This window comes from Spodoptera frugiperda, chromosome 10 (genome assembly GCF_023101765.2).
Source record: "Spodoptera frugiperda isolate SF20-4 chromosome 10, AGI-APGP_CSIRO_Sfru_2.0, whole genome shotgun sequence".
NCBI classification, from domain to species: domain Eukaryota; kingdom Metazoa; phylum Arthropoda; class Insecta; order Lepidoptera; family Noctuidae; genus Spodoptera; species Spodoptera frugiperda.
In genome coordinates this window covers 629,453-652,813 of record NC_064221.1, presented here as the reverse complement: position 1 = coordinate 652,813, position 23,361 = coordinate 629,453, and the positions used below count along the sequence as shown (strand labels likewise).

The 23,361-nt window shown below is 37.7% G+C and overlaps 1 protein-coding gene across 2 annotated transcripts in view; it reads left to right on the top strand.

The window, feature by feature from the left end:
- LOC118277730 (protein CBFA2T3) overlaps nt 1-19,799 on the top strand; it is a 59,380-nt gene extending 39,581 nt beyond the window's left edge. Inside the window, exons 1-11 of one of the 2 annotated variants that reach the window (XM_035596642.2) lie at nt 6,597-6,721; nt 8,332-8,430; nt 8,842-9,008; nt 9,383-9,529; nt 9,959-10,089; nt 14,334-14,527; nt 15,168-15,353; nt 15,791-15,915; nt 16,309-16,476; nt 16,886-16,993; nt 17,197-19,799. In XM_035596642.2, the coding sequence (XP_035452535.1) occupies nt 6,712-6,721; nt 8,332-8,430; nt 8,842-9,008; nt 9,383-9,529; nt 9,959-10,089; nt 14,334-14,527; nt 15,168-15,353; nt 15,791-15,915; nt 16,309-16,476; nt 16,886-16,993; nt 17,197-17,454 (1,593 nt within the window). In that variant the 5' untranslated portion in view covers nt 6,597-6,711 and the 3' untranslated portion in view covers nt 17,455-19,799. Of the gene's footprint in view, nt 1-6,596; nt 6,722-8,331; nt 8,431-8,841; nt 9,009-9,382; nt 9,530-9,958; nt 10,090-14,333; nt 14,528-15,167; nt 15,354-15,790; nt 15,916-16,308; nt 16,477-16,885; nt 16,994-17,196 lie in introns of those variants that run through there. The other variant, XM_035596640.2, reaches the window with a different exon arrangement.
- The last annotated feature ends 3,562 nt before the right edge of the window (nt 19,800-23,361 follow it).

The following is a 23,361-nucleotide window of genomic DNA, read 5'->3' as shown; positions in this document are numbered from 1 at the left end:
TACAAGTGCTGGTTGCCGTGGGAGCCGACAGCTGCCGATAGTAATCTCGCGGCGGCAGGTCGCGGCACGAACCCACTCAGGGGATTTAGGCATCCCACCTAGATAGGCACCGCTAATCTATTGAGCGTTTTATTGGAAAAAGTTTGGTCGTAAATGGCATGGTTTGGTAATGTAGTGTGGTTACTGGTGTGGTTATTGAAACTGTGACTACAATACTTTTCAATGCATGTATTAAATCTTTAAAAAAACATGATATGAATAAATGCATGGGTGGTATAAAAACTAAAAAAAATATACAGGTAAATCATGATCGCAGTAAAAACCCGAAACTCAAAGAACACCGACGTGAAACAACGCTTGCGTTGTGTTTCGTTGTCTGAGTGAGGTTACCGGAGGCCCAATCACCCTCTTCCCAATCTTTCCAATCGCCAATTTGCCAAAGAACCCTTAAATTCTTAATCCCCAAAAGTCTGGCAATTCACTGAGAACGCCTGTGGAGTTTCGGGTGTCCATGGACCGCGGTGATTGGTTACCATCAGATGATCCGTTTGCTCGTTTACCGGCTTATACCATAAAAAGATAACAGTGAATCATGATGAACCTTACCTTATTAAACGTCAAATTCTTGAACTTAGACAATAAAAAATACAATGTATACCATTGCCACTTCCAGTAAAGATCTACAGCAATGTAAATAAGCTGCTGGTGTAAAAGCATTGTATTTGCACAGCGGCATCGGTTAGACGAACATTTGCACCGCCGCGCCGCCGCGACACCCTCCGATACACAGCCAGCATTTTATAAACAACCGCTTATTTTTATATTATATTTTAAAATCCTTGTTATTGGTTGCGATAGAAGACTTGAACACTTGTTATACAGTTTTCCTTCCTTACGCTATCTTCCCAATCCCCGATTTCCCATAAGCTCTTAAACCTACATTCCTAACTCCCAAAAGGTCGGCAACGCACTTGTAACGCCTCTGGTATTTCGGGTGTCCATTGGCGGCGGCGATTGCTTACTAACAGGTGATCTGTCAGCTCGTTTACCGGCTTATACCATAAGCAATATCATAATGCGTCTGCAGTCCCTGTCGACAAGCAAAAATCTAAAACAGTCGGTACCTGATGACCTGATAGTATCATTTCTTTACAGCCAGAACCTCTGAAAATCTGTCAAAATCCATGTGCTTTTGTGCAATGTACTTTTTGCCCTTGTGTAGACAAGGGCAAAAAGTAAATTTTAAACCAAATATTTTCTAAAGAATTCCTATGTAATAAGAGTCGAGGCTGTACCCGAGACCATGCAAAATTATCTCTTTTACTTTCGCTCTATCACCGAAAACTCCATACCCCTAAGTATTACTCTAACAAGACATGTAACCACCCACACACGTACATGTGTAGAAAACATTTCCATAAAAATAAAACCGCGGCACATTCCCCATAGATAAGTGTCCAGGTGTGGTCTCCCACAGTGCTGGGTTATGCATGGTGTTTACCGAGCCGCCCGCTGCCCGCTCATCGGTTACCATGAATCTGATTGTCCTAGAATTACGGACACAGGGATGGACTGAAGGGCTACTTTTTATAGACAAAGGTATATAAAATTATACGCCTACTTAAGTTAGTAACGTCAGCAATAGAAGGATCTTGAGACATGCATTGGTCTTTGCAGAATCCCCTTATGAATTTCTGTTTAAGAGTGTCGTAATTTTTGACCATCCTGAAAATAATAACTTTTTGCTGGCCTATCAGCTCCATCTAATTTGAGGGAGATTGGCTTTATATGCTGGCCTAGATATGGAGTAAAACATTGGTGATTGTACCAACGGAAAATGTCAACATTATTCCTTATCCCAAAGATCAGACCACGTGCTGTCTCTAAAAATCGTAACCAGGCAAGACGTAGACATCCCGACTGAGTAACTCTACTTACCACACAGTGACGGTGCTGTGAAGTTTTATAACTTCGTATGTAGTTTGGGTAGATCATAATATGTGTCTAATCCCTTCAGATTTAAAGACTTATTTATATCAATCGTGTTACTAAAGAGAAAATAAGTCTACTTACTCATCCTCCCGATCAAAACCCTAAGTAAAAGGAAATGCTATAAGTGTAGGTAATATTTTTTTTTAACACAATGGAGTCCGGTCACCTTGTCAATCGGTGCTAGTAATAAATGATGAAGTGCCGCCCCGCCCCGCCCCGCCGCCGCCCGCCTCACGCCCCCGCGCGTCTCGGAGCCACAACCTCAACCTATACCTATCATTATCCATACAAGCTCACTGTCATTCATTCTACATTTTTCATAACACATCGTTTATGCTTGTTTACACTGAAAACATAGTTTTCTTGGTAAACTAATTATTTATTAGGTCAAACTCATTATTGATTTGGAGTAAGCATTGAAATAAAGGTTACCCCAGATTATTGTCAAATGTCTTGGGCTTTCTTTTAATTAGATGTCACATACAACACAATAGATTTTGTTTTGCCCCGCAATAAATTTTTTTCCTGCGTGTGTGAAATACAAACATACAAATTCACATACATATCACACCCAGACCCGAAACAACAATTTGTGGATCACACAGAGAGTTGTTATGTGCGGGAATTGAACCCACTACACGTTGCACGGCAGCCGTTTCCCAGCCACCGCGCCAACCGCGTAATCTAGTATTTTAATCCGAAAACCTTCTCACGACAATCAGACTTATAACTTGGAGCAAGAGGGTAACCCTTTCTCTTATGCATAGGTTTTTCTTACTACTTACATAATTTAAACCTTTCTAAAGTTTCTTCACAAAACATCCAACTATCTGCTACTTTTTATCATCCAGCGATCACATTTCCCTGTGGGCCATAGAAAATGGGATAACTGGCATTTTAGATCTCATGGATAGATCTCGAACTAAGTCTATTAATCATCACAGGCACAGATAATTAAAAAAAAAGTACTAATCAACTTTCGTTGTGTGACTTCGTACCCAGACCGGGCCAATAGCCAGTGAGCCACCGACATGATAGGTGGTCCTCATCGCATGTCGAGGGCTCTCCGGTCGAGTGACGGGTTCTACCGCGTGATTTGTAGGGCCAGGATTTATTAGGGTCGTGTCGCAGCGTCTGTCTGTACGGGAACCTATGTGGACATTTGTTGGGCGTATTTTAATTGGTGTTCTTCTTGGGTGATTGTGAAGGTTAATTTTATGGAAGAAGATGGTCTTCTATGGAGTGTCTGTTATATTGTGTTCTGGAGTTGTGTTCAGCAATAGATTTGATTGGCTTTGAAAAGGTTCCATTGCTCTCGTTTACGAAGAAAAGTGGGTGACTTGTAGTTACTGTAATTAGTTTCTGTGTAACATGTTTTTTTGGAGTAAACCGGAGGCTGTTTTCATCTTCTTACTAGGGAAGGATACTGGATACAATTTCTATTGTTTGTAATGCGAGTCAACTACGAAAACTGTTCATGATTTAAGTCTTAGAAGTCAAAGGTCGGTTTGATAATCGCACCAAAATAGCAAATGGGAAAACACTCATCTGATGACCATGTTAAGAAAGCAAACTTGTAAGCATTTTTGAAAATTTCTTTCGCCAAAACAATAAAAGTAAGACAATTGATTCAGATACACGTCTAGCTCAAAATTCATACCCCGTTAAAAACCCAATCCATCACTCTCTCACCACATTTTTCAACACTTTACACATGCAAACGGTGTAAGTATAAAATAATGAGTTTGTAGTTTGGTAGCACAATGTTATAAGTCGGTAATGTCGCATTTGATATTAGCCATAATTGCGTGGCAGCGGCGAGATGAAAGCCGCGCCCCGGGCGAGGTGTCGCCTGTCATGGCCAACACTCGACGCTAAGGATGGGGTACAGTCGATAGAATACGGTTTTAAGACTGTCGATGTTTTTTAATAGCCCAGAAAATAAGAATGTTGTGAGAATCCATGCTGGGTGAATGAATTGGTGTGGAAGGAATGGAAGATATCAGTATAGAAATGAAGAAAACAAATTTTCAATTTAAGGAGTACGCGGACTTTTCTCTATTAAGTTGGCTGAATGAAGATGAGCCGACTGATAGCGTTTTATTGTTAGAGATTTTGCAAGACCAACTTCGGGCTAGTAACTAACCATAACGACTGTCATTGGTGTTTGTCGAATGACTTAAACCGAGGACTACACATAATGGCTAAAAAAGAAAAATAAAACTTATTTTTCGATAATAATATGCAAAACAAAGTAAATTCCAGCACGACATTAGTTATTCCAAATCCAACATATTCTATCACACACTGAACAATGTTTCTTATTGGGACTTTGGGCTTTAAAATTATTAAGATACAGAAAATAAAATACCCCAAACAAAAACTAGGTAATTAGGCACATCGATACAAACGATCTCTCGCGTGTCCCCTCCCTAGCCGTGCAGTGAGGGCGCGTGTCTGTGGCACGCGGGCCGCACTTGGCACACCACTAGCTTTTCACTAAACTTTTATTTATTCTGTCAGCGCCACACACCCGCCATTTTTATATTTCTATATTACTTACGGATTCGTTTATATAAAGCATGTATTTTACGATACCGAATTGTAATTACATGGGTTTGGAGCCTTGGTGGCTTGGAGTAAAGAAATACCTATTTATTAGGTCTTGTTCAGATCCTATCTAGACACACGGCAGTGTGTCCGCCAAGTTCGAGCAAAAAAACCGACACACCGGCCGTGGGTTATATTACACGAACCATTTCGGGCCAAGTTCGACCCACCTATAACTCAAAATCTATTTTATCTACGCATATGAAATATCTAGTATCTGTCGAGATCTACTTACTTATCTAAAATACAAAATTTCATTAATGTACCTATTGTAGGTCTTGAGATATTGACGTCAGAAAATCGCTATTTTTACTATACACTCACTGACTGACTCACTCACTCACTCATCAAAAACCTAGACCACTTCCAATGGTCGTATTGACTTGAAATTTGGCATGGAGGTAAGTCTTTAGGTCAAGGTAAAGGAAAAATTCTGAAAATGGCCAAGTGTGAGTCGGTTTTAAAAATAATGAAGGTGTAAATTCATACTCCTATGGAACTAAAACAAAAAAATATCTATATCTTCCAATGGTCGTACCGACCTAAAATTCGTTACGAAGGTTTGTATTTAGTCAAAATAAAGTAAAATAAGAAAAAAAGAAAATAAACCTTACAAAAATAAATGAAATCCCACCCAAAACATAAATGTGAAAGGCTGCCAAGTTCGATAATATTGGAATGCTTCGCCTATAAAAGAAGTGAGATCTAAATAAGTACCAAGTTCCATACACAGACCTCAGTTAAAAATGATATAACTTGGCAAGTTTTAATAGAAAATTATATACTTGACTCGTTGCGTTTAGTAGGTTTATAACAAAGTGTGTGAAAACTTGCCAACTTGTTATATCATTTTTAACTGAGGTCTGTGTATGGTACTTATTTAGATCTCACTTCTTTTACAGGCTAAGCATTCCAATATTATCGAACTTGGCAGCCTTTCACATTTATGTTTTGGGTGGGATTACATACCTACGGTCTTCAGAACGTGTTTATTTAATTTTATATTACATGTCTTACTCTTTTCATTAAGTAAAATCCTTCCTGAATTTATAATCTTGTTCATTTGATATTTTAACAATTATTATTTAAGGATTTCTTTTTTTAGATAAGTAAACCTTTTGTTGTCATATACTTACTGCTTTTTGTTTAATGCATGTCGTGGCATCCTCTAATTAATACTACACTCTCCAATGTTAAAATATGTTAAAAACCTATCATGGATTTTGGTGTATGCTTTGTTGGTTGCCCTTAAAGAAAGAAAGAAATAAATAAATAAATTGTGTTAGTGAAAGAGTAACAACAATTTACGTAGTTGCTGACTATTATGAACTGTAGAATGAAAATTTAAACTATAGGGATCGAAAAGACCTGTTAAATTAATTTATTTTTCTACCCCTTGCATAGGACACTTTGAAAAAAATGTCCCATTATCCAAAAACCACTATATCTACATATAAAAAGTAATAGGTTGCATGCCGGTCGGTATTTAAAGCATCGACAGCGTGTGGCCATTACAACTGCGGACTTGGATTTCTATCTTGATTGGATTAAATAAACTTTATATTCTATTAGCGTAGATTTTTATCAAAACTATTTTTGCTTATACATAAATTTCTAGAATAGGCAATGGTGAAAATATTAACTATACATAACCTATATGTATACATAACCTTATACCTGTCTTCCATGGAGTAGGCAGATATTATGGAACGCCAATTGCTAAGAATCTTACATATTTTATAAGTAATTAAACTTAGCAGCACAAGAAATAAATGAGTTTATTTGTCTTTAACTTTCTTACAAAGATCTTTAAGTCAGAAAAACTTCTTTAACTTAATTATAAATTGGTAACAAACGTATTTCATAGAAAAAAACACAACATTAAATTCACTACCTAACTAAAAATTAAAACTAAAATTCAATTAAATACAAACCAATCAAATCTCTAACCTCAAAAAATGGCGACACAACAATTTCGCGCCACAACTTGATAGCGGCCATATTGATGGCCGCCCACTCCCGCCCTCTATCGGCCGCCTGTGTAAACTCGATGATGAGGTGCGTGCGCGGGCATAGAGCTGCGCTACTTACTTCTATATTGTACGTAAAATGAATAAAGGTTAGTGTGTTGCAGTGATACCTGTTTATTTGTCAATATTACCATTATCTGTTAGGGAGGGATATGGGGAGTGGATAATATAAATGCTGGGTTTTCAATGTTTGTTCGCGGTTTGTGTTTAGCGAACTTTTCAGAAGTCGGACGTTAAAATTTGTTTTGTTTTGGCAATTGATAATAATCGACAGTTTTTTATCGTATATGGATGGTAAGCGATCAGCGCCGCCCTCGGACACCCGCCACATCACAGAGAGTTTTAATTTCAAATCTACTCCTCCTTTTTTACTGGAGTTTTTAAAGGCCAGCATGACATTTATAATTCCTCTGGTGCTGTGGATATCCAACTGTCAATGCTTTTTGCTTTCCATCAGTCGTTCCGACTGCCATATTACACAAAAATCTAACGATATATCACCACCAAAAGCTCAAGTATATTTTTAAAGTGTTTCCAGAACCTTATCACTCCAACTAAACTTCAATACACAGTTTCAACACAATACTAACACCGCATTTCTCTGGACATTTAATGATTACTCAAACTAATCCTTTTTTTTTGAAGGGGAAATCATCCAATGACTTCTCTCGCCTTGGGCGAGGCAAGAGGGAGTGTCAGACTCTTACTGACTAAAAACCACCCCGTTCCTACTCCTGCTTTTCGAACCGGAGCCCCGGTAAACCCGCTAGGTAGTCCGCAGCTCCGGATCAGACTCAAACTAATCCTTAGTAACGATTTCGTATCAAAAACAATTATTAAGGACTGGCTTAAATAACCCTAAATGATTTTGAGTACGGTAGTTAGTTCAGAAAGTTCTACTCGTGGTGTGTGCGTCACGGCGACGGGTCACTCACCATAAGTACCAAGTTGCAGCGCTCAGCGAGGAGGGCAGCTGTTCAAACTGCGCCTGAACCGGCCGTGACCGCGCATACTATTATATCGTCACCGTGTGCTAGCCTGCTGCGAGCAATCAAATGGTGATTGGAGTTTTGTTGAAAGGAAAATAATTGAATAGTTCATAACATTTTTATAATCTTTATTACTTAAAAAAAAGACTAAGAGTATATTTTTATAATAATTATCGTGAGACATTCTATGTCAAAAAATCACGGTTTACTAAGACGTCGTGTCTATGCACGCTTCATGTGCGTGATGAAAAATCCGTCTGTGGCTCGATTGGCTGGTAGAGCCTTTCTCCATTAATTTACGTTAGTAAACCGTGACGTCGCCACGTCTGCGTATGCTATTAATGATGAAGAGTCCCTCTGTGGCTCGAAACTAGTAGAGCTTTTCTCCATTAAACGTGATTGTCAGTTAACTACGAGTACAGGCGGTTGACACGCGTATAGTCCTTTTGTTTGGCTTATAAATAGTTGCTTTTCCACATTCCTACTCACATTCACCACCGTAATTAGGTGTACATCGTATGCTGATGATTTTTTTCCTACTCGACCAATAACGCCGTCAAATCGTTCGATGAACCTTGCAGAATTCAAACCTCTCTCCCTTGGACGCTACTATAATTACTTTCGTGTTGATCTTAACTCGCAGTATTGACATCCCAACTACTGTATGTATCTCTCAGTTGGATGATATTGATTTATTTCAATTGTTGCAGCCACAACGACGAGCAAAGAGCATCGGTCGCCGGAGCAGGAGGAGGCGCGTTCGTCCCCAACACCAGGCCCGCCCAGTCCACTCAACAATGGCACTGCTGGTACAATTTCCTGAAGCAGAGATACACAACTTAATATAGGACATTCTGCTCCTACATGAGCTAATACTGAGGGGCTATTGAATCTGGATTGGTTTACATTTTGAGAGGAAACAGACTAAGGATCGGTTCATATCTGATGTAAAATACGTCAGACGTATCATCAGTGGAGTGTGGATGGCCAACTGTTTCTATACATTTGTCTGTTCTGGCGTTACGCGACCGATATTACGCGACGCATGTTCCGTCTGATGTGAATCGACCCATAAAGTTCATTATTGTAAAAAATCTCTCCTATTTCCAAAACACTATATCGACTGGTTAACTCTAATTCACACCAGTTTTAAATCCAGAAAAAGTGCGCTATGGATGTCTATTACAAGTATAACAATGACTCCTAATTTGTTCGTACAGCAGCCCTGTCATCAACGGAGTCCCTATCACCACCGTTGGCAGAGGGTTCTCGGTCCGCTCCAGCGCTGCAGCGGTTGAGGAAGTTCCTGTCAGCGCTGCAGCAGTTCGCTACCGACGTAGGAGCCGACACCGGCGAGAGAGTGCGCCAACTCATTCACAACCTTGTAGTAAGTTCATTATGCTTTAAAACCAAATTTAATAAATAAGAAAGTATACAAATAAAATAATAAAAAATATACATCATCGGCCTGTTCTCGTCCACTGCTGGATATAGGCCTCTACAATACAAACATACATCATCATCATCATCAGTCGAGAGACGTCCACTGCTGAACAAATCTTCTGATTTAGTTCGTCCACGTAGATCCAAGACAGTCATTCATGTCCACTGGACGCACCGGACTTCAGTGTTCTGGTCAATACAAACATATAATAATCATAAACTATCTTGGTTCCTAAACCTGACTTATATTCATTCAATTGTAATTTATAACAATAAAAAACCAAGTACAATTCGTTAATTCATTCTTTCCTCCCTCAGTCTGGCACCGTGAACATCGAAGAGTTCCAAGCAGGAGTACAGGAGTGCACCAACTATCCTCTACGAGCATCAGTACCAGGGTTCCTCAGGGCACTGCTACCTCTCGCACAGAGAGACTTACATGCGAGGGCTAGGAGGGCTAAACAGGTAATCTATAGTTAGCAAAGAGAAGCATTTGTGTTATAAGTAATCAAGGAGAGTTCCAGCCAAGACGTGCGAGTGCTCTTGCCAGGTGATTAGACGGTTTGCACGCCTACGAGATGAATAATGGGAAAACGCTGTGCCACGAGTTACGAGGTGCGCGCTACGAGTTATGAATTGAGAGCTACGAGCTACGAGCTACGAGCTAAGCGCTACGAATTAAGAATTGAGCGCTACGGGCTACGCGTTACGAGCTACGACCTACGCGCTACGAGTGATGGACTGGCTGCTACGAGCTACGAGTAATAAACTGAACGCTACGAGCTAGGAGCTGTATTTCGCCTCTAATTAATGCTGAAACTACTATGAGCGACGTCTGCGATCACAACCGTCGCGTCTATTATTCATTTTCATCATAGGTTTTTTTGTCCTCAGACTCCGCTGCAGTACATCAGATCACACGAGCACCTGATCTTGGAGTCAGGTGGTGACAGTAGCGACATATTTGCTCAGCATCCACCCGGCACTGCCGCGGAGACGGGCGTCAAACGACGAGCCAGTGACCCGTAAGTTATCATTAGTATTGCTCAATTTGCTCATCATTACAAAAGGGTAAAACAGATTGGTCAATAACATTAAAGGATCTCTTTGTTTGGCCTTACTGTACAAAGTAATAAACAACAATGTCAGTCTACTTTACCCCTAAACAGAATGCAACGAAAATTCAATCAAACAACATCCTCACTTTAATTAAACAACAAACATTCAAACACGTAAACTGATCCAAACATCAGCCACACGAAACTATGAAACATTAATTATAAACAACAAAATGTATTCCGTTTCTAGCCAAAAATTGATTAACTATAGTGAAACCGAAACAATATGAATGGTACTATCAATAATGTCCGTCACAGCCAGGTGACTGGACCGGACAGGTAATTTGTAGCGCTCTCCCCCGCGCCTGCCTCGCCGCTACACTTGCTGCTTGATAGCAACTTGCTAAGTGTAAATAGACAGGCGTTTCAATTATAACTGAAACGTTCAATGTGAACAGTGTTATTTGTTTGTAATTACTATGTTAGTTAGAACATCGAACGTAAGAAGATATATTTTTGTTACGAAAGTTAACATAAAGATACAAAAAAACAATAGGAAAAGCTATTTATGTTTATAACCTCGTTATAGAAAAAAACACACGAAAAAAAATATCTAACCGCAACACCCGCAGTTGCTATGGTAACGTTAAATTATTATTATTGGACAATTTGGCAGGGTGCTGCGACCGCCAGCTTTAAATACTGCCTACCCCAATTCGTTAGAGCCACGTATGAGCCTTATTTATTACAACACGCGCGCCTCGTGCGTTTGCCAAGTTGTAAAGTAAATTTTTAGCATATGGCATTGTTTATTAAGCTTGTAGCTTAGGCTGTGGCGCTGGCATAACTTAGGACCCAGATAACAGCGACAACGCTGTGTTATTTAAAGCTAAAAGCTAGAATATTTAGCTTAACAAGCTGTTATCGCAAGTTATGTAATATGCTTGTGTTAATAATGTACCGTGTTAAGCTTGGCTACATTCAACACAATAATTAATCTGTACAAATAAACCTTACATACAATTTACTGTAGTTAGTTGAATAATAGACGTAACCGTAATACATAAAAATCATAATTACATAAACGAGGTAAAACGCCTGCCAGATTAGTGTTAGCAATTAGTGTGATTAGGAGTTTGCTATAACGTAACCAGCAGGCGCCTCTCGGTTAATAGCGTGCACAGATGTGTCTGATCGGCTGTTTCATTATCACAGGTTGTGTGTGTTACGGAACGGTATTACTAACGATATTTAAGAAGTTCGGTGAAGGGGTAGGCAGATGTTATTGATGTTGAAAGGGAGATGAGTTTTGAGCGTTGAAGATTTTGATACGAGTAACGTATGTAAATTAAACAATTTGGAGACAATGCACACTAGCTTAAAACACTTAATATTAACTTATTGAATATTTATTCGAAATAACAAAAGACAAATACCCACTGCAACATTTTCAAATTAAACCATTTTCATAATACAATTTCAAAAAGTATAAAATTTCTCCCATATTTATTAATTGCTCGTATAAACAGAAAGTTTTCAAGTTCAAGCTGGCGCCTGGCGTAGTGGCATTAGCAGCAGCTGGCATAAGTTTGATTGTCGACTAATTGCTCGCAGTAAACAGTCAGGCGTTAGTTCGCTGGCACAGCCGCGGGAACACATGTTGCGTACAAAATTACTGTTTGTTGAACTTTTGATATATGGCGAGCTTGTAATTGTAGTTTCGAAAGATAGGTAACGTGGCTACGTTCTACATTGTTCCCGTGAAGTAGGGTAAGTATTTGTCAACAATACTTGAATTTGTTTATTGAAAGAGTTCCAAAATGAACGTCGCCTTTTTAACACTTTGTAAATATTCACAAATCTTTTCTAATGCCAAGTATTGGCAGCTGAGTAGTGAATGTATGACAGTAAAAGATCAAAATCTAATAAACTTTTAAAACTACGCATTACGCTGTGAACGTTGTAAACAGTAAAGTACTGAAATACCTACTAAACACACATCATTAATCATTGATCCAAACTCAATTCTAACTCGCTCCCTATTTAATGAAATGCAGCCAATTTCACTAATGAAAGGCCATAATTAATATTGCTTATCAGTGCAATGAATAAAGCCAAAAACTGGGTAGTAGGCGTAACGTATAGATCACCGCTGTATGCAGGCGACAGTGCTGCGACACGGCCTTACGAATCAAACGTTTGGTTGGCGCGACCCCAGTGGATACTGCAAGGTGTAAGCGGTAGCGAGTTTGTCACTCTTGTTGTGTCGTTATTGCAAATAGCTTTTTATTTAAGAACATCTTAAATTAGTTATTTTTTCTTAATTCCCCTATCATTTAGTTGTGGTTCAAAAGTTCTAGAACACCTATGTTATTCACATAGGTGTTCTAGAATATTTTTAATGATAAAACCCGTCACAACCTCTTAAAACCGCTGCAACTCCTGAAAGCCAGGATGTACAGTAGATACTACCATAAATACATCGGAAGACTGAATTCTAGAATACGTAGATACGTACACTAGTTATTTGCACAAAAAAAAATAAGGGAGTAGTTATTTTTCCGCACACAATTTTTATGGCATGAAAATCTGTTAAAACTCACTTTTTTATGAAGAAAAACAATATTTTATAATTCCAAAGCAATCAATTACACACTACACACACAGTTAATAATTGAAAGAACCTTCTTTTGAAGAACTTAAATTAGAAATCATAAGTTTGCATTCGTTCCCGCTTTGCTCTCCTCCACAAAGCCGTGTGTCAGGCAGGCGGCGGGGCGCGGCGTGCCTTGTACCGATTATTATTTATTGCATCGATTGCATTGCGCGCCTAGTCCGCCTTGTTTGCCGTCCGAAGCACACGTGGACCAACTTATGAAGCAATGGACTCGGATTATTGGAAAATATTGAGTTACTGCTGTTTGTTCTTGTTATGTAAACTTGGAATATATTTCTGTGCGATGTAAACTAGCGATTTTAAAGTCAAGCTTTATAAGAAAGTGTGAGGTTTATCGTGGTTTAGTATTTAGAGCATTATGTATAGATCTGCTTTATGAAAAGTTTGTACGAAGTATTTCACGACGAAAAGGAGGATATCAGTATAATCAGTTTATTAAACACTGAAGTACAAAGCTTACAAAAACTTTATTATGTTTATTTGAAGAGTTTCCTTTCATAACCAAAACTGAATCAATAACTCAATAAATACAGACAGATACAATAAAAAAAACCAATTAAAACCTTTAGTCTTGTAGCTCCTAAATTTATTTAGTGAGTTAACAATCATTACAAACACGACTCGCAATGATAGTAACTCAGATATTATGACGTCTCATTTAGCTCGCTATCAAATCGCTCCCGCTTATACTTTGCACCAGCCACTAATTTATGAACGGTGGCTCGTTTGTTCCAAGTTTTGTATTGTCTTTATTTTCTAGTTCATTCGTTCGTATTATTAATTATTAATAATAATTTAATAGAACGCCATGCTAGTATTGTTCGCGCCGTGTCGATACCTACAGTTGTGATTAATTTTATAATTAATTTGGTTTAAACAAAAGGCTTCGTGGTGTGGTTCCTGGACGTGAGACCCAATTAATTCTTACGTGATTATTGCGAAAGTCAACGAGTTTGTCTGTTAATGTTGTTGTATAATATTGTAGATAGATCTATAATGCAATTTAACTTTATACATACTATTCTATAAACAACTAGCTTCTGTCATCTTTTTTTTTTGATAAATCCTTGGAAAATAAGATAAGGAAAAGGACATTGGGTCCTAAGCTACCTCAAATCAAACACAAATCAATATAGCCGTTCTTGAATCTAACTTTATTTAGCTACTTACTGTATGTACAAACAATATTTCCTACGATGGCTACTGGCTATAGACGTTTTTTTTAGCACAAAGTCTTTGGCACATCACACATCTACATATTTATAGGCTTAGGATTTCAACAAGAAATGACTACCGTAAATTATCTTCAAACACTTTCTTTGTTTTGGCTTCCATTACCACTATTAACCTATAGAGTATAGATAAACTAGCGACCTTACAGCGATGCTCTAGACTGTGGAGCCTTCCGGAAACCAACTTCCTACCACCTATCATCCTCTTTACAGCTAGGTTAGAAGTCGATGCCATAAGCTCATATAAAATGGTCACAAAATTATAAACAGCTTAATACTAACTGCATCATCACCTCCGCCAGGTTCTACGACGCTCCTCAAACGAACGGCTCCCACGAGGAGTACCCGCCACAGGCCAAGCGCACAGCCTCCAGTCTCTTCCTGAACCCATCGCCGTTCCTCTACCCGTTGCCTAGCAACGCCAGCCTCTTTGACTATGGACATCCTTACCACACCTACCATGGAAACCAGGAACCAGGCTATGAGAGGCGAGATGGTGAGTTACTGACTTTTGTTATGAGATTTAAATGGAAATGTAGACCAGAGGGGTATGAGTTTGTTTCACGTTTAACGAGATCGAAACGAGAGCGCGTTCGGCACCCTGATTGGTTAGTTCATTTGAGCCGGCCAATCAGGGCGCTGAACGCGCTCCCGTTTCGTTTTCGTTCAACGTAAAGCAAACTCGTACAAGGTACAGTAAGCATACGATATTTTTAAAGATATTTTTTTCTCAACGTGACACGAGGGGAGCGTGTTAAACTCTTAATTGTCACACAAAGATTTGCAAAATTTATTCGGGATATTCAAAAGCTAAAACTAAGTCAGACAACGGTTTAACTTGTCAATTGGTTAATTTATAAAATAACAATCTAATGCAACAGACTTAGATGACAGACTGGCGCTCCACATATTTATAATACTGGCATTCTGTTAAATTGAGACTTAACCCTACGTGTGCCGGAACGCGGATCCATACGAGATACAATGTGTTTTCTATTGTTGTCTTAAATACCAGCTGAAGAACATGAGAGTGTTTATACAAATAAATCAAATAGGACTAGACTAGCTCCCAAAAAATCTAAGTTAACGGCTTTAAAAACCGGAATACTCTGAAACACCATAATTATCCCAACCAGGTGGTATAACAGTCCGTGACGTATCCTCAATGAACGCGCCGTTCGCGGAGCCCCGCGGGCTGGGCGCTGCGCCCTCCGGCCTGCTGAAGACCGACGACGAGTGGAAGAACATCAACACCATGCTGAACTGCATCCTCAGCATGGTGGAGAAGACCAAGAGGGCACTCGCTATACTGCAGCAGAGAGGTAAGGTGGTCTTATTGGGTACTTGGGTAGATGGTGCACGGTAGTGTTGCCAAGTCCATATTAAAGGAGTCGTGATAATACGTTTGAATTATTTGATATTTCTGTTTAATGTTTGCATGTAATAATTATCTCTGCTGTAATTGTCAAGAATAAAACAGATATTTTTAGAGTAAAAATGACTCTTGGGCCTATGGATAACATTTAGCTCCGGCCTCACGGACACCTTTTTAACAAATGGGATTTTTTAACATTCAATGGAATAAAACTCTGCTTGTTCTTTAAATGGATTAAATAGTTTAATAAAATAAATTGATAGGAAAAAAAATCTTGTAAAAAGATCTAAATATCTATTACCGTTACGTAAAACGGTTAATGTGACTTTAAACGTATACGTTTTTCTTTTGGTATCTATACAAAAGTGAATTGTTTTGAACCAGGAGTGGAGCCAACAGAAAGTAATGACATAAAGCGGGCAGCCAGCGAGATCATGGCGACAGCAGTCAGGCAGACCGAGGAGAGAGTGGCAGAGGTGCGGAGACGAGCTGAGGATGCTGTCAACCAGGTAACCACTAGTATTCATCGAAAATTGACATGAAATACGAAGGAACAGATACAGATTACTTTGCCCGACTCAGGATTATAGATCAGTACCTTTACCATTACTACAATAGTTTCTATCGATACTCTATAGTTTAGGCGTATTTTTTTGTATAGCAAATTTTAATTCTAAAAGTGACCGGTAGAAGCGTTGTACATACAAAAAAATTACGTCGTCGCTAGCAACTATCGACAAATACTATTGCTTCAAACTCATGGTAGAGGTACCTACAGAAACTCTTGTTCAGCATCAAGAGTCAAATTTTCTTGTCGAACTTAAACTTTATCGTAATGCATGTGCGAATTCTAACCAATATTTATCGCAGTACTTTATATTAACCCAAAAAATGTCAATCAGGTGAAACGCCAAGCGCTTCTGGAATTGCAGCGAGCAGTGGGTGCGGCAGAGACGAAGGCTTTAGAACTGGTCGCGGCCGAGCGCGGGAAGGTCGAGCGGCTCGGGGAACGGCGGCACTCCCCACCGCCCGGCAGGGAACTCAGCCCTAATGCTAGCTCGCAGCAAAATGTGAGTATACCTTGTGAATATAGTGAAGGGAAGAATGAAGGGGTGTTTTTTTAAGCAACGTCACGCCTTTTATCTCCGAAGGAGTAGGCAGAGGTGCTCATTACGACAAGTAATGCCGCTATACAATGTACACCCACTTTTCACCATTTGTGTTATAAGTCCCATGTAATAGGGGGTGAGTCTATTGCCATATACTGGGCTCAGTTCCAGACTCCGTGCTACCACTGAGAAATCTTCGGAAAATCGAAAAAAGCCCAGTAATACTTCGCCCGACCCGGGAATTGAACCCGAAACCCCTTGTACGGCACTTGCACTTGCGACCACTCGACCAACGAGGTACTCATGGGTGTTTTTTTAACGTAACTTAAAAACAAATGAGGTTATAATGAGTGATTAATTCATTGGCCAGTGTTGCTGGAACTGCGGCCGCAAAGCCCAGGAGACCTGCTCCGGCTGCAACGCGGCGCGGTACTGTGGAGCCTTCTGCCAACACAAGGACTGGGAAAATCACCACCAGGTAGAGTAAACGCGTAGAGAACTTGTATTGTTACAGCATTAAGAAGTTGTCAGCTTTTCTTTAGTGTTATAATAACCTAAAACAAGCCGAAGCTTTTATTCATACCAACAGTTACTCCAACCTGACCTAAAAGGCTTTCAAATCTGCGTATAACCGCCACATTTGACTTATGTTTTATTTCAACAATCTAATCTCCTACCCAGGTATGCAGCGGCCGCGACCAAAAACCAACAGCCTTGCGGACATCACCTCCCACGACGCAGCCCTCCCTGCCGAAGCCCCTGACTCGCGCGAGCACCCCCGTGGCGGCGGCCAGCGCGGGCGCTCCCCTACCGGACGGGCGCCTGGCGCTCACCACGCTGGCGTCCGACCGACTGCTCACCACGCAGGACAGGACCGACCGACTCACCCTCGCCTCCCTCTCGTCAGCGCAAGGACTCATCGGGATCGGAAAGAAATGACGCCTGAACAAGGAGCCGTTTGCAAGCAACGTCAGGTTCCCTAGGAAAGTCAGGCGGTAGACTGTTTAGGCGGAATAAACGGGCTCGGTTATATGTTTCTTTCAAGTGAATGGAATTGTTGTTTTCATAGTTATTGTTACTTTTACGTTTACGTTATAGCATAACGTATTTTCTGGTGAAAAGTGAGTGTTACTAAAGTGTGCACCTCTGCTTACCTCTATCGGAGAGTTAATAGCGTGATTTTATATAAGTTCAAGATGAAAATATTTTATGTAAAATAAAATCACTTTATTTCTTGAAACACTTTTCTATGCAATTTGGCTGTGCTCTACCGTGGGCGTGTTTTGTTTTTTTACCTGACTGCCAGAGAAGAGGTTATGTCTTTACAATTTTGTTCCTCGTTGTGATCTTTTTTTTAAGTTTAAGTAATTTAATATTTATTATTAATAAAGTATACCAAAGAATATTGTTTTAAGATGTCTGTAAATATAATTGTTGAAGTAGTTTTATACTTTTTTCACTGTTTTTCTGTACAGCACGCATCAGGAAAATTTTCTTGAATAGGGATGATGGCGGGGTATGAAAATTAAAAATCTATTTAGTCCGTCAGTTAGGTAAAGCAAAAATATTAGACACGTATTTTTTATTTTGTCATATTAGATAACAATACTTAGATAAAAACGAATCAAAGTTAAGGATTGGGAGCTAATACTTCGTTTCTACGTATAAAATGTACCTAGAAGTGACGTCACGTGGTATTTCAAATCGAAATATATCTTCGAAAGTATTTGTTTCCGAAAGAAAATAGAAAGAACGTGTGTAATATTTTAAAATAATCTACAAGACGGACATTAAAATAAAAAATAGTCATCTCCCCTATTATTAAATAATTTATAGGCTAATAGGATCAATCTACTTCACTTTGGTCTCATAGTAAGTCTGTTTTAGCATTTTTACTATCTGACAAGTTTAGATATAACATAACATATAATAAAATCTTACACATTAAAAATTGTTATTTTCTTTTTTTTAATTATCTGTAAATATTTCTTATAAACTCGCAATGCAAGTACATTAGGTACAATTACATTATAAAAATGCAATTAAATTTTAATTTAAATTAAATTAATATAAAAGAGTTGTGACATATATTTGTATTAGTTTTATTAATTTTAAATAAAAACCGTGTAATATATAAATTGTGTAAAAATGTATCTATGTAGTACCTAATTTATTTATTGTTGTTAATTAATATTAAATAATAATTCAAATAAATTTACTGTTAAAAGTAAAGTCAACATCATAAATATATAAATATATAAACAACATCTAATATCAAAATAAAATAATTATAACTGCCTCGTTGGTCTCGGGTAAAGTATTATTAAGGTTTTTTCGATTTTTCGAAAATTTCTCAGTAAGTAGCACGGAACCTGGAATTGTGTCCAGTATATGGCAATAGGCTCACCCCCTATTACATCGGACTTATAACACAAAGGATGAAAAGTGGGTACACTGTACATTGCATAGCGGTATTACGTGCCGTAATGTGCACCTCTGCCCACCCCTTCGGGGATAAACAAGGCGTGGCGTTGTATTGTCTAATACATAAGTATACGAAGATATATAAAGACTAAATATATATGATGTTGACATTGTACGAATGTAAATATTAAAAAAAACTAGAAACATGATTTCAACGATATTTGACTTGTAAGATAAATAGCTTGTAATACGAACTTCAAATACTATGTATAATCAAACATAATTAATCTGTCTGCACGTATATCAATATTTTACATGTTCTCGCAGATTTTAGTATCCATACTACGGTATTTATTATATGTGAAATATAATTATAATAAAACTTTTTTTAAAAAAAAGGTAACCGCCTTCAATTTTCTTTACCGCCTCGATTTTTTTTTTGAGTTAAACATTATTCCAAAATCTGAAAAATACTATGCTGAAAACGGCATCAAAATCGGTTCAGCCGATTGCGAGATAAGTCGGTTAAAAATCAGATCTCGCTTTCTTATTGTTTTTGTTTTGTAATTCCACAAACACATATTTCTTTTGATGAAGAAAAAAAGATAATTTACATATTCGTTGTTATAACTTACTTTTTTACTAACCGAAAAACATATTATGCAGTATTTAAACATTATACTATTATGTGTATAATATCATGAATAAATCAAACAAAACACATCTTTATTCTTTGTACAATAAAGTGCAATATTAATAATAATCGATGTATAAAATTTCGAATTTAATAATGACTAAGTATTGTATTAGTAATGCAACGTTTGGTTTGTACCTCACTAAGTTCTGTAACAACATTTGAAGCGTATCATTATAATAATAAAGAGATGCAACCGTGTTAGACATATTGCTGTTGTTTTTATTTCATTCACACTAAATAAAAAAAATATATCAAAAATATCTATATAAAAACATTCCTTAGTTGAAGCCGTTTCCATGAGTGCTTAGCTATGTGTACCAAATAATAATATGATTGGTGGAAGCCAAACGCATCCACAGCAACGTCGCATAGCACATCTACCTTACTAGTCGATAGTGATAACACAAATAAAGTAACGTATCGATGCGTTTCCCTGGTTGGATAAAGTACTCATATTTATTGTTTGAAGTTCTACTTAATACTCTATAATGGTTAAATAATTAAGGAATATTTGGAATTCAGAAAATATTTTTTAAACCGGTGAAAATCAAGACTAAAAACTACCCCGTTCTTATTCCTGCATTTCGAGCCATAGCCCCGGTAATTCCGGGATATTGGGAATTCAGAAAAACCTAGGATTAAAACTCTATCAACCTAAAATAAACTATACAATATTAGATAGCATGAATCATCACACCAGTTAATCCCCGAGGAGACAAACAGTAATGTCCCTGCGGGATATTATTGAATTAATGCGATAAAGGCCTATTGTTTATTGAGACTGCGAAATAAAAAAGATGAAAAGGTTTCCATCATTTACGTTACAATTTAGTAAAAGTTATAGACAATATTTATTATAAGGGCTATATTTCACCGGGACACCACGGATTGGTGGATCACGCTATTGGTTACGCCGCCGTGGTATCCGTAAGCCAAATAACCAGACAGCAGAGTCATGCTAGCGTCTGAGCTGGTAGCGCCGCAAGAATAGTTGCTCTATCAAACGGGTACAAGGTAAATAGCTCTCTATAAACCTATATATTTACATATTGTTGGTAGCGGCGACCAGTCGCGTCACCATGGTGTCCCGGTGACACATATGTGTAACCGTAAAGGTAGACACCTACATCAATCTGGAGGCACGGGAGTGTCACTGCCAAGACGAGTCAAGCGGAGCTAACTGGATCTATGACATGCTTCATATTTATTTGATATCAGTGATAATAAGACTGCTACTGCACCAAAATATTTTGTAGCGTCTAATGTAGCTACTGTAGTATATCTAAAATCTTTTTTCCTCTCTATTCATTTACAATCAGAGTCCAGACTATGAGCAAATTTGTTGAAAGCCAAATGAGGTCTGTAGTGACTACAGGCATTGTTTAACAAATATGTCTGCAAGCGCCTCTCAGGTAGGGAGGACGTTAGCTCTCTTTAATCTCTTGGCAGATCCAGTAGACATTAATTGTTGGTGTAAATATCTCAAACAACATATTATTTTTCGACCTACATAGATTTATTCCTTAGTACAGTCAACCACAAATTAATTGACAGTCTAATACCAACCATAACACCTAAAAATAAAGACGAATTCAGAATATAACTGAACAAGTGAAGGTCTGTTCTATATAAAATTAGGCATAACAAGAAATTACTGAGAAAAACTTAGCGTTACTTAGTCATGAGGTCAAAATAACAACGAAGTATATAGTGAACAAAAGGATACATGTAAATACAAAACCGCATAAATATGTATTATTCATGAATACTAGGTATATGTTCACAAATATTATGTAGTGAATGTGTTTAAAAATATTTTAATATATTTTTCCAAGCGTCGTTGGTTGTCAAACTTTTACAAATGTTTTTAATATTTACATAAACAGTTTTTATTTACTTATATAAAACTTACGTGTCGTCTGATAGTAAATGGTCACCTAAGGGTTTAGTACGAGTTAAATCGAAACGGTTCGAATATACCAACCAATCAGAGCAAAGAACGCACTACAGTTTCGATCTCGTTGAACGTATACCAAACTTGTACTAAGGGCCAGGTTAATGAGAGCGCCATTTAAGAACGTGCTACAATTAACAACTCGTATTTAGGGTGCAGCCAGGTTAATGAGAATGCTATTTAAGAACGTGCTACAATTAACATATCAAATAACCCTGTTGATGTTTAGACAAAGCATTAAATAATGTGTATTATTCGAATTGAATAAATTTAAAGAAAAGCAACAAATGTGATGTATTGTTATATACCAACTATACAATTATAAATAAGGTACCTAACTAATATTAACAAAACTAAATCATCATATACGACGCTTAGCAAAAATGATATGATATTTGCAGGGAGAGAGGAGAGACATTTAATGATTATTTAAACTATTCCTTAGTAATGATTTTGTTCCGAAAACAATTGCCTAGTGGAGTTAGTTGTAACCTAAGAAAAGTAAAGAAAAAAGTTCTTTCAAAAACACTTTGAGCACTGTATAACCTAATATTTAAAATGTATGACAGTATCACAAACAGTAGGTAGGTTATTGTTGGTTATTACTCATGAAGTCTTACTCATAAAACCAAAATGGTCTTAAAATACAATAACACCAAATTCCATTAATTATACTTAAGTTATAAATAGGTATTGACTAATTATACCTTTGTAATTAGAATTACTGAACAGTGAAATCATCGTCGTGTTAATCAACTCATTAACGAAAACTTTTCCTTTTTTATGGTATAAGCAGATAAACGAGCAGACTGATCACTGATGATCACATCATTGACAGAACTAAAATAAATACTACTGCTAACTACAACAAACATTACAAAGTAAATTCGTAATGTTCAAGAGAATGAAACATTTTGTCAAATAAATGTAAACTCTCGGATCTCTCATTCTAATTTTACATATTTCATTCACAAAAATATTTCTAGGTATAAAAATTAAATAGGCAAATATGATACAAACAATATAAGTATAAGTCGGTAAACGAGCAGACGGTTCGCCTGATGGTAAGCAATCGTCGCAGCCCATGGACACCCAAAATACCAGAGGCGTTACAAAGTGCTTTGTCGGCCTTTTGGGTGTTTGGAATTTAAAGGGTGGTTTGAGAATCGCGGTTTGGGAAGATTGGGGAGGGGAGTAATTGGGCCTCCGGTAACTTCATTCACACGACGAAACACAACGCAAGCGTTGGTATCTCTCCGATGAAGCTACCCCATGCGTGCCGAAGCATGTTTCCCCCACATTAAAATCATCTTATGATTTTTCTCCCCACGTTTAATTGATAGCAGGTTTGTGAATTGCACATTGGCCTTGAAGATGCTGCTACTAACTAATTATTACTTATTAACTTACACCATGCAAATTACTGTTTATAGATACTTTATGGCATTAAAATTAATATGTAAGTACTGGTTCTATACTGGTGCATAATCAAGTGTGTCTACAAAGTCAATAATTGCATTGATTAGTTTCTCCGTATCTGATCTATAATGTCCACAGCTAGCCCACGTTTGTAGCAACTATATACTTAAGTGTAATTGGTAGTTTTAGCACATAAATGCTTCTAATAATTATTGTATATGCGGAAATATTATTGGTGAAGTTGGATTTATTTTCAGTGCAATATAATAAGGAAAATATATGATTTTATAATTGAAATGTTTATGTTGAATTCATGTTGTAATTTTAATGAAATAGAGGATAAATGGGAACT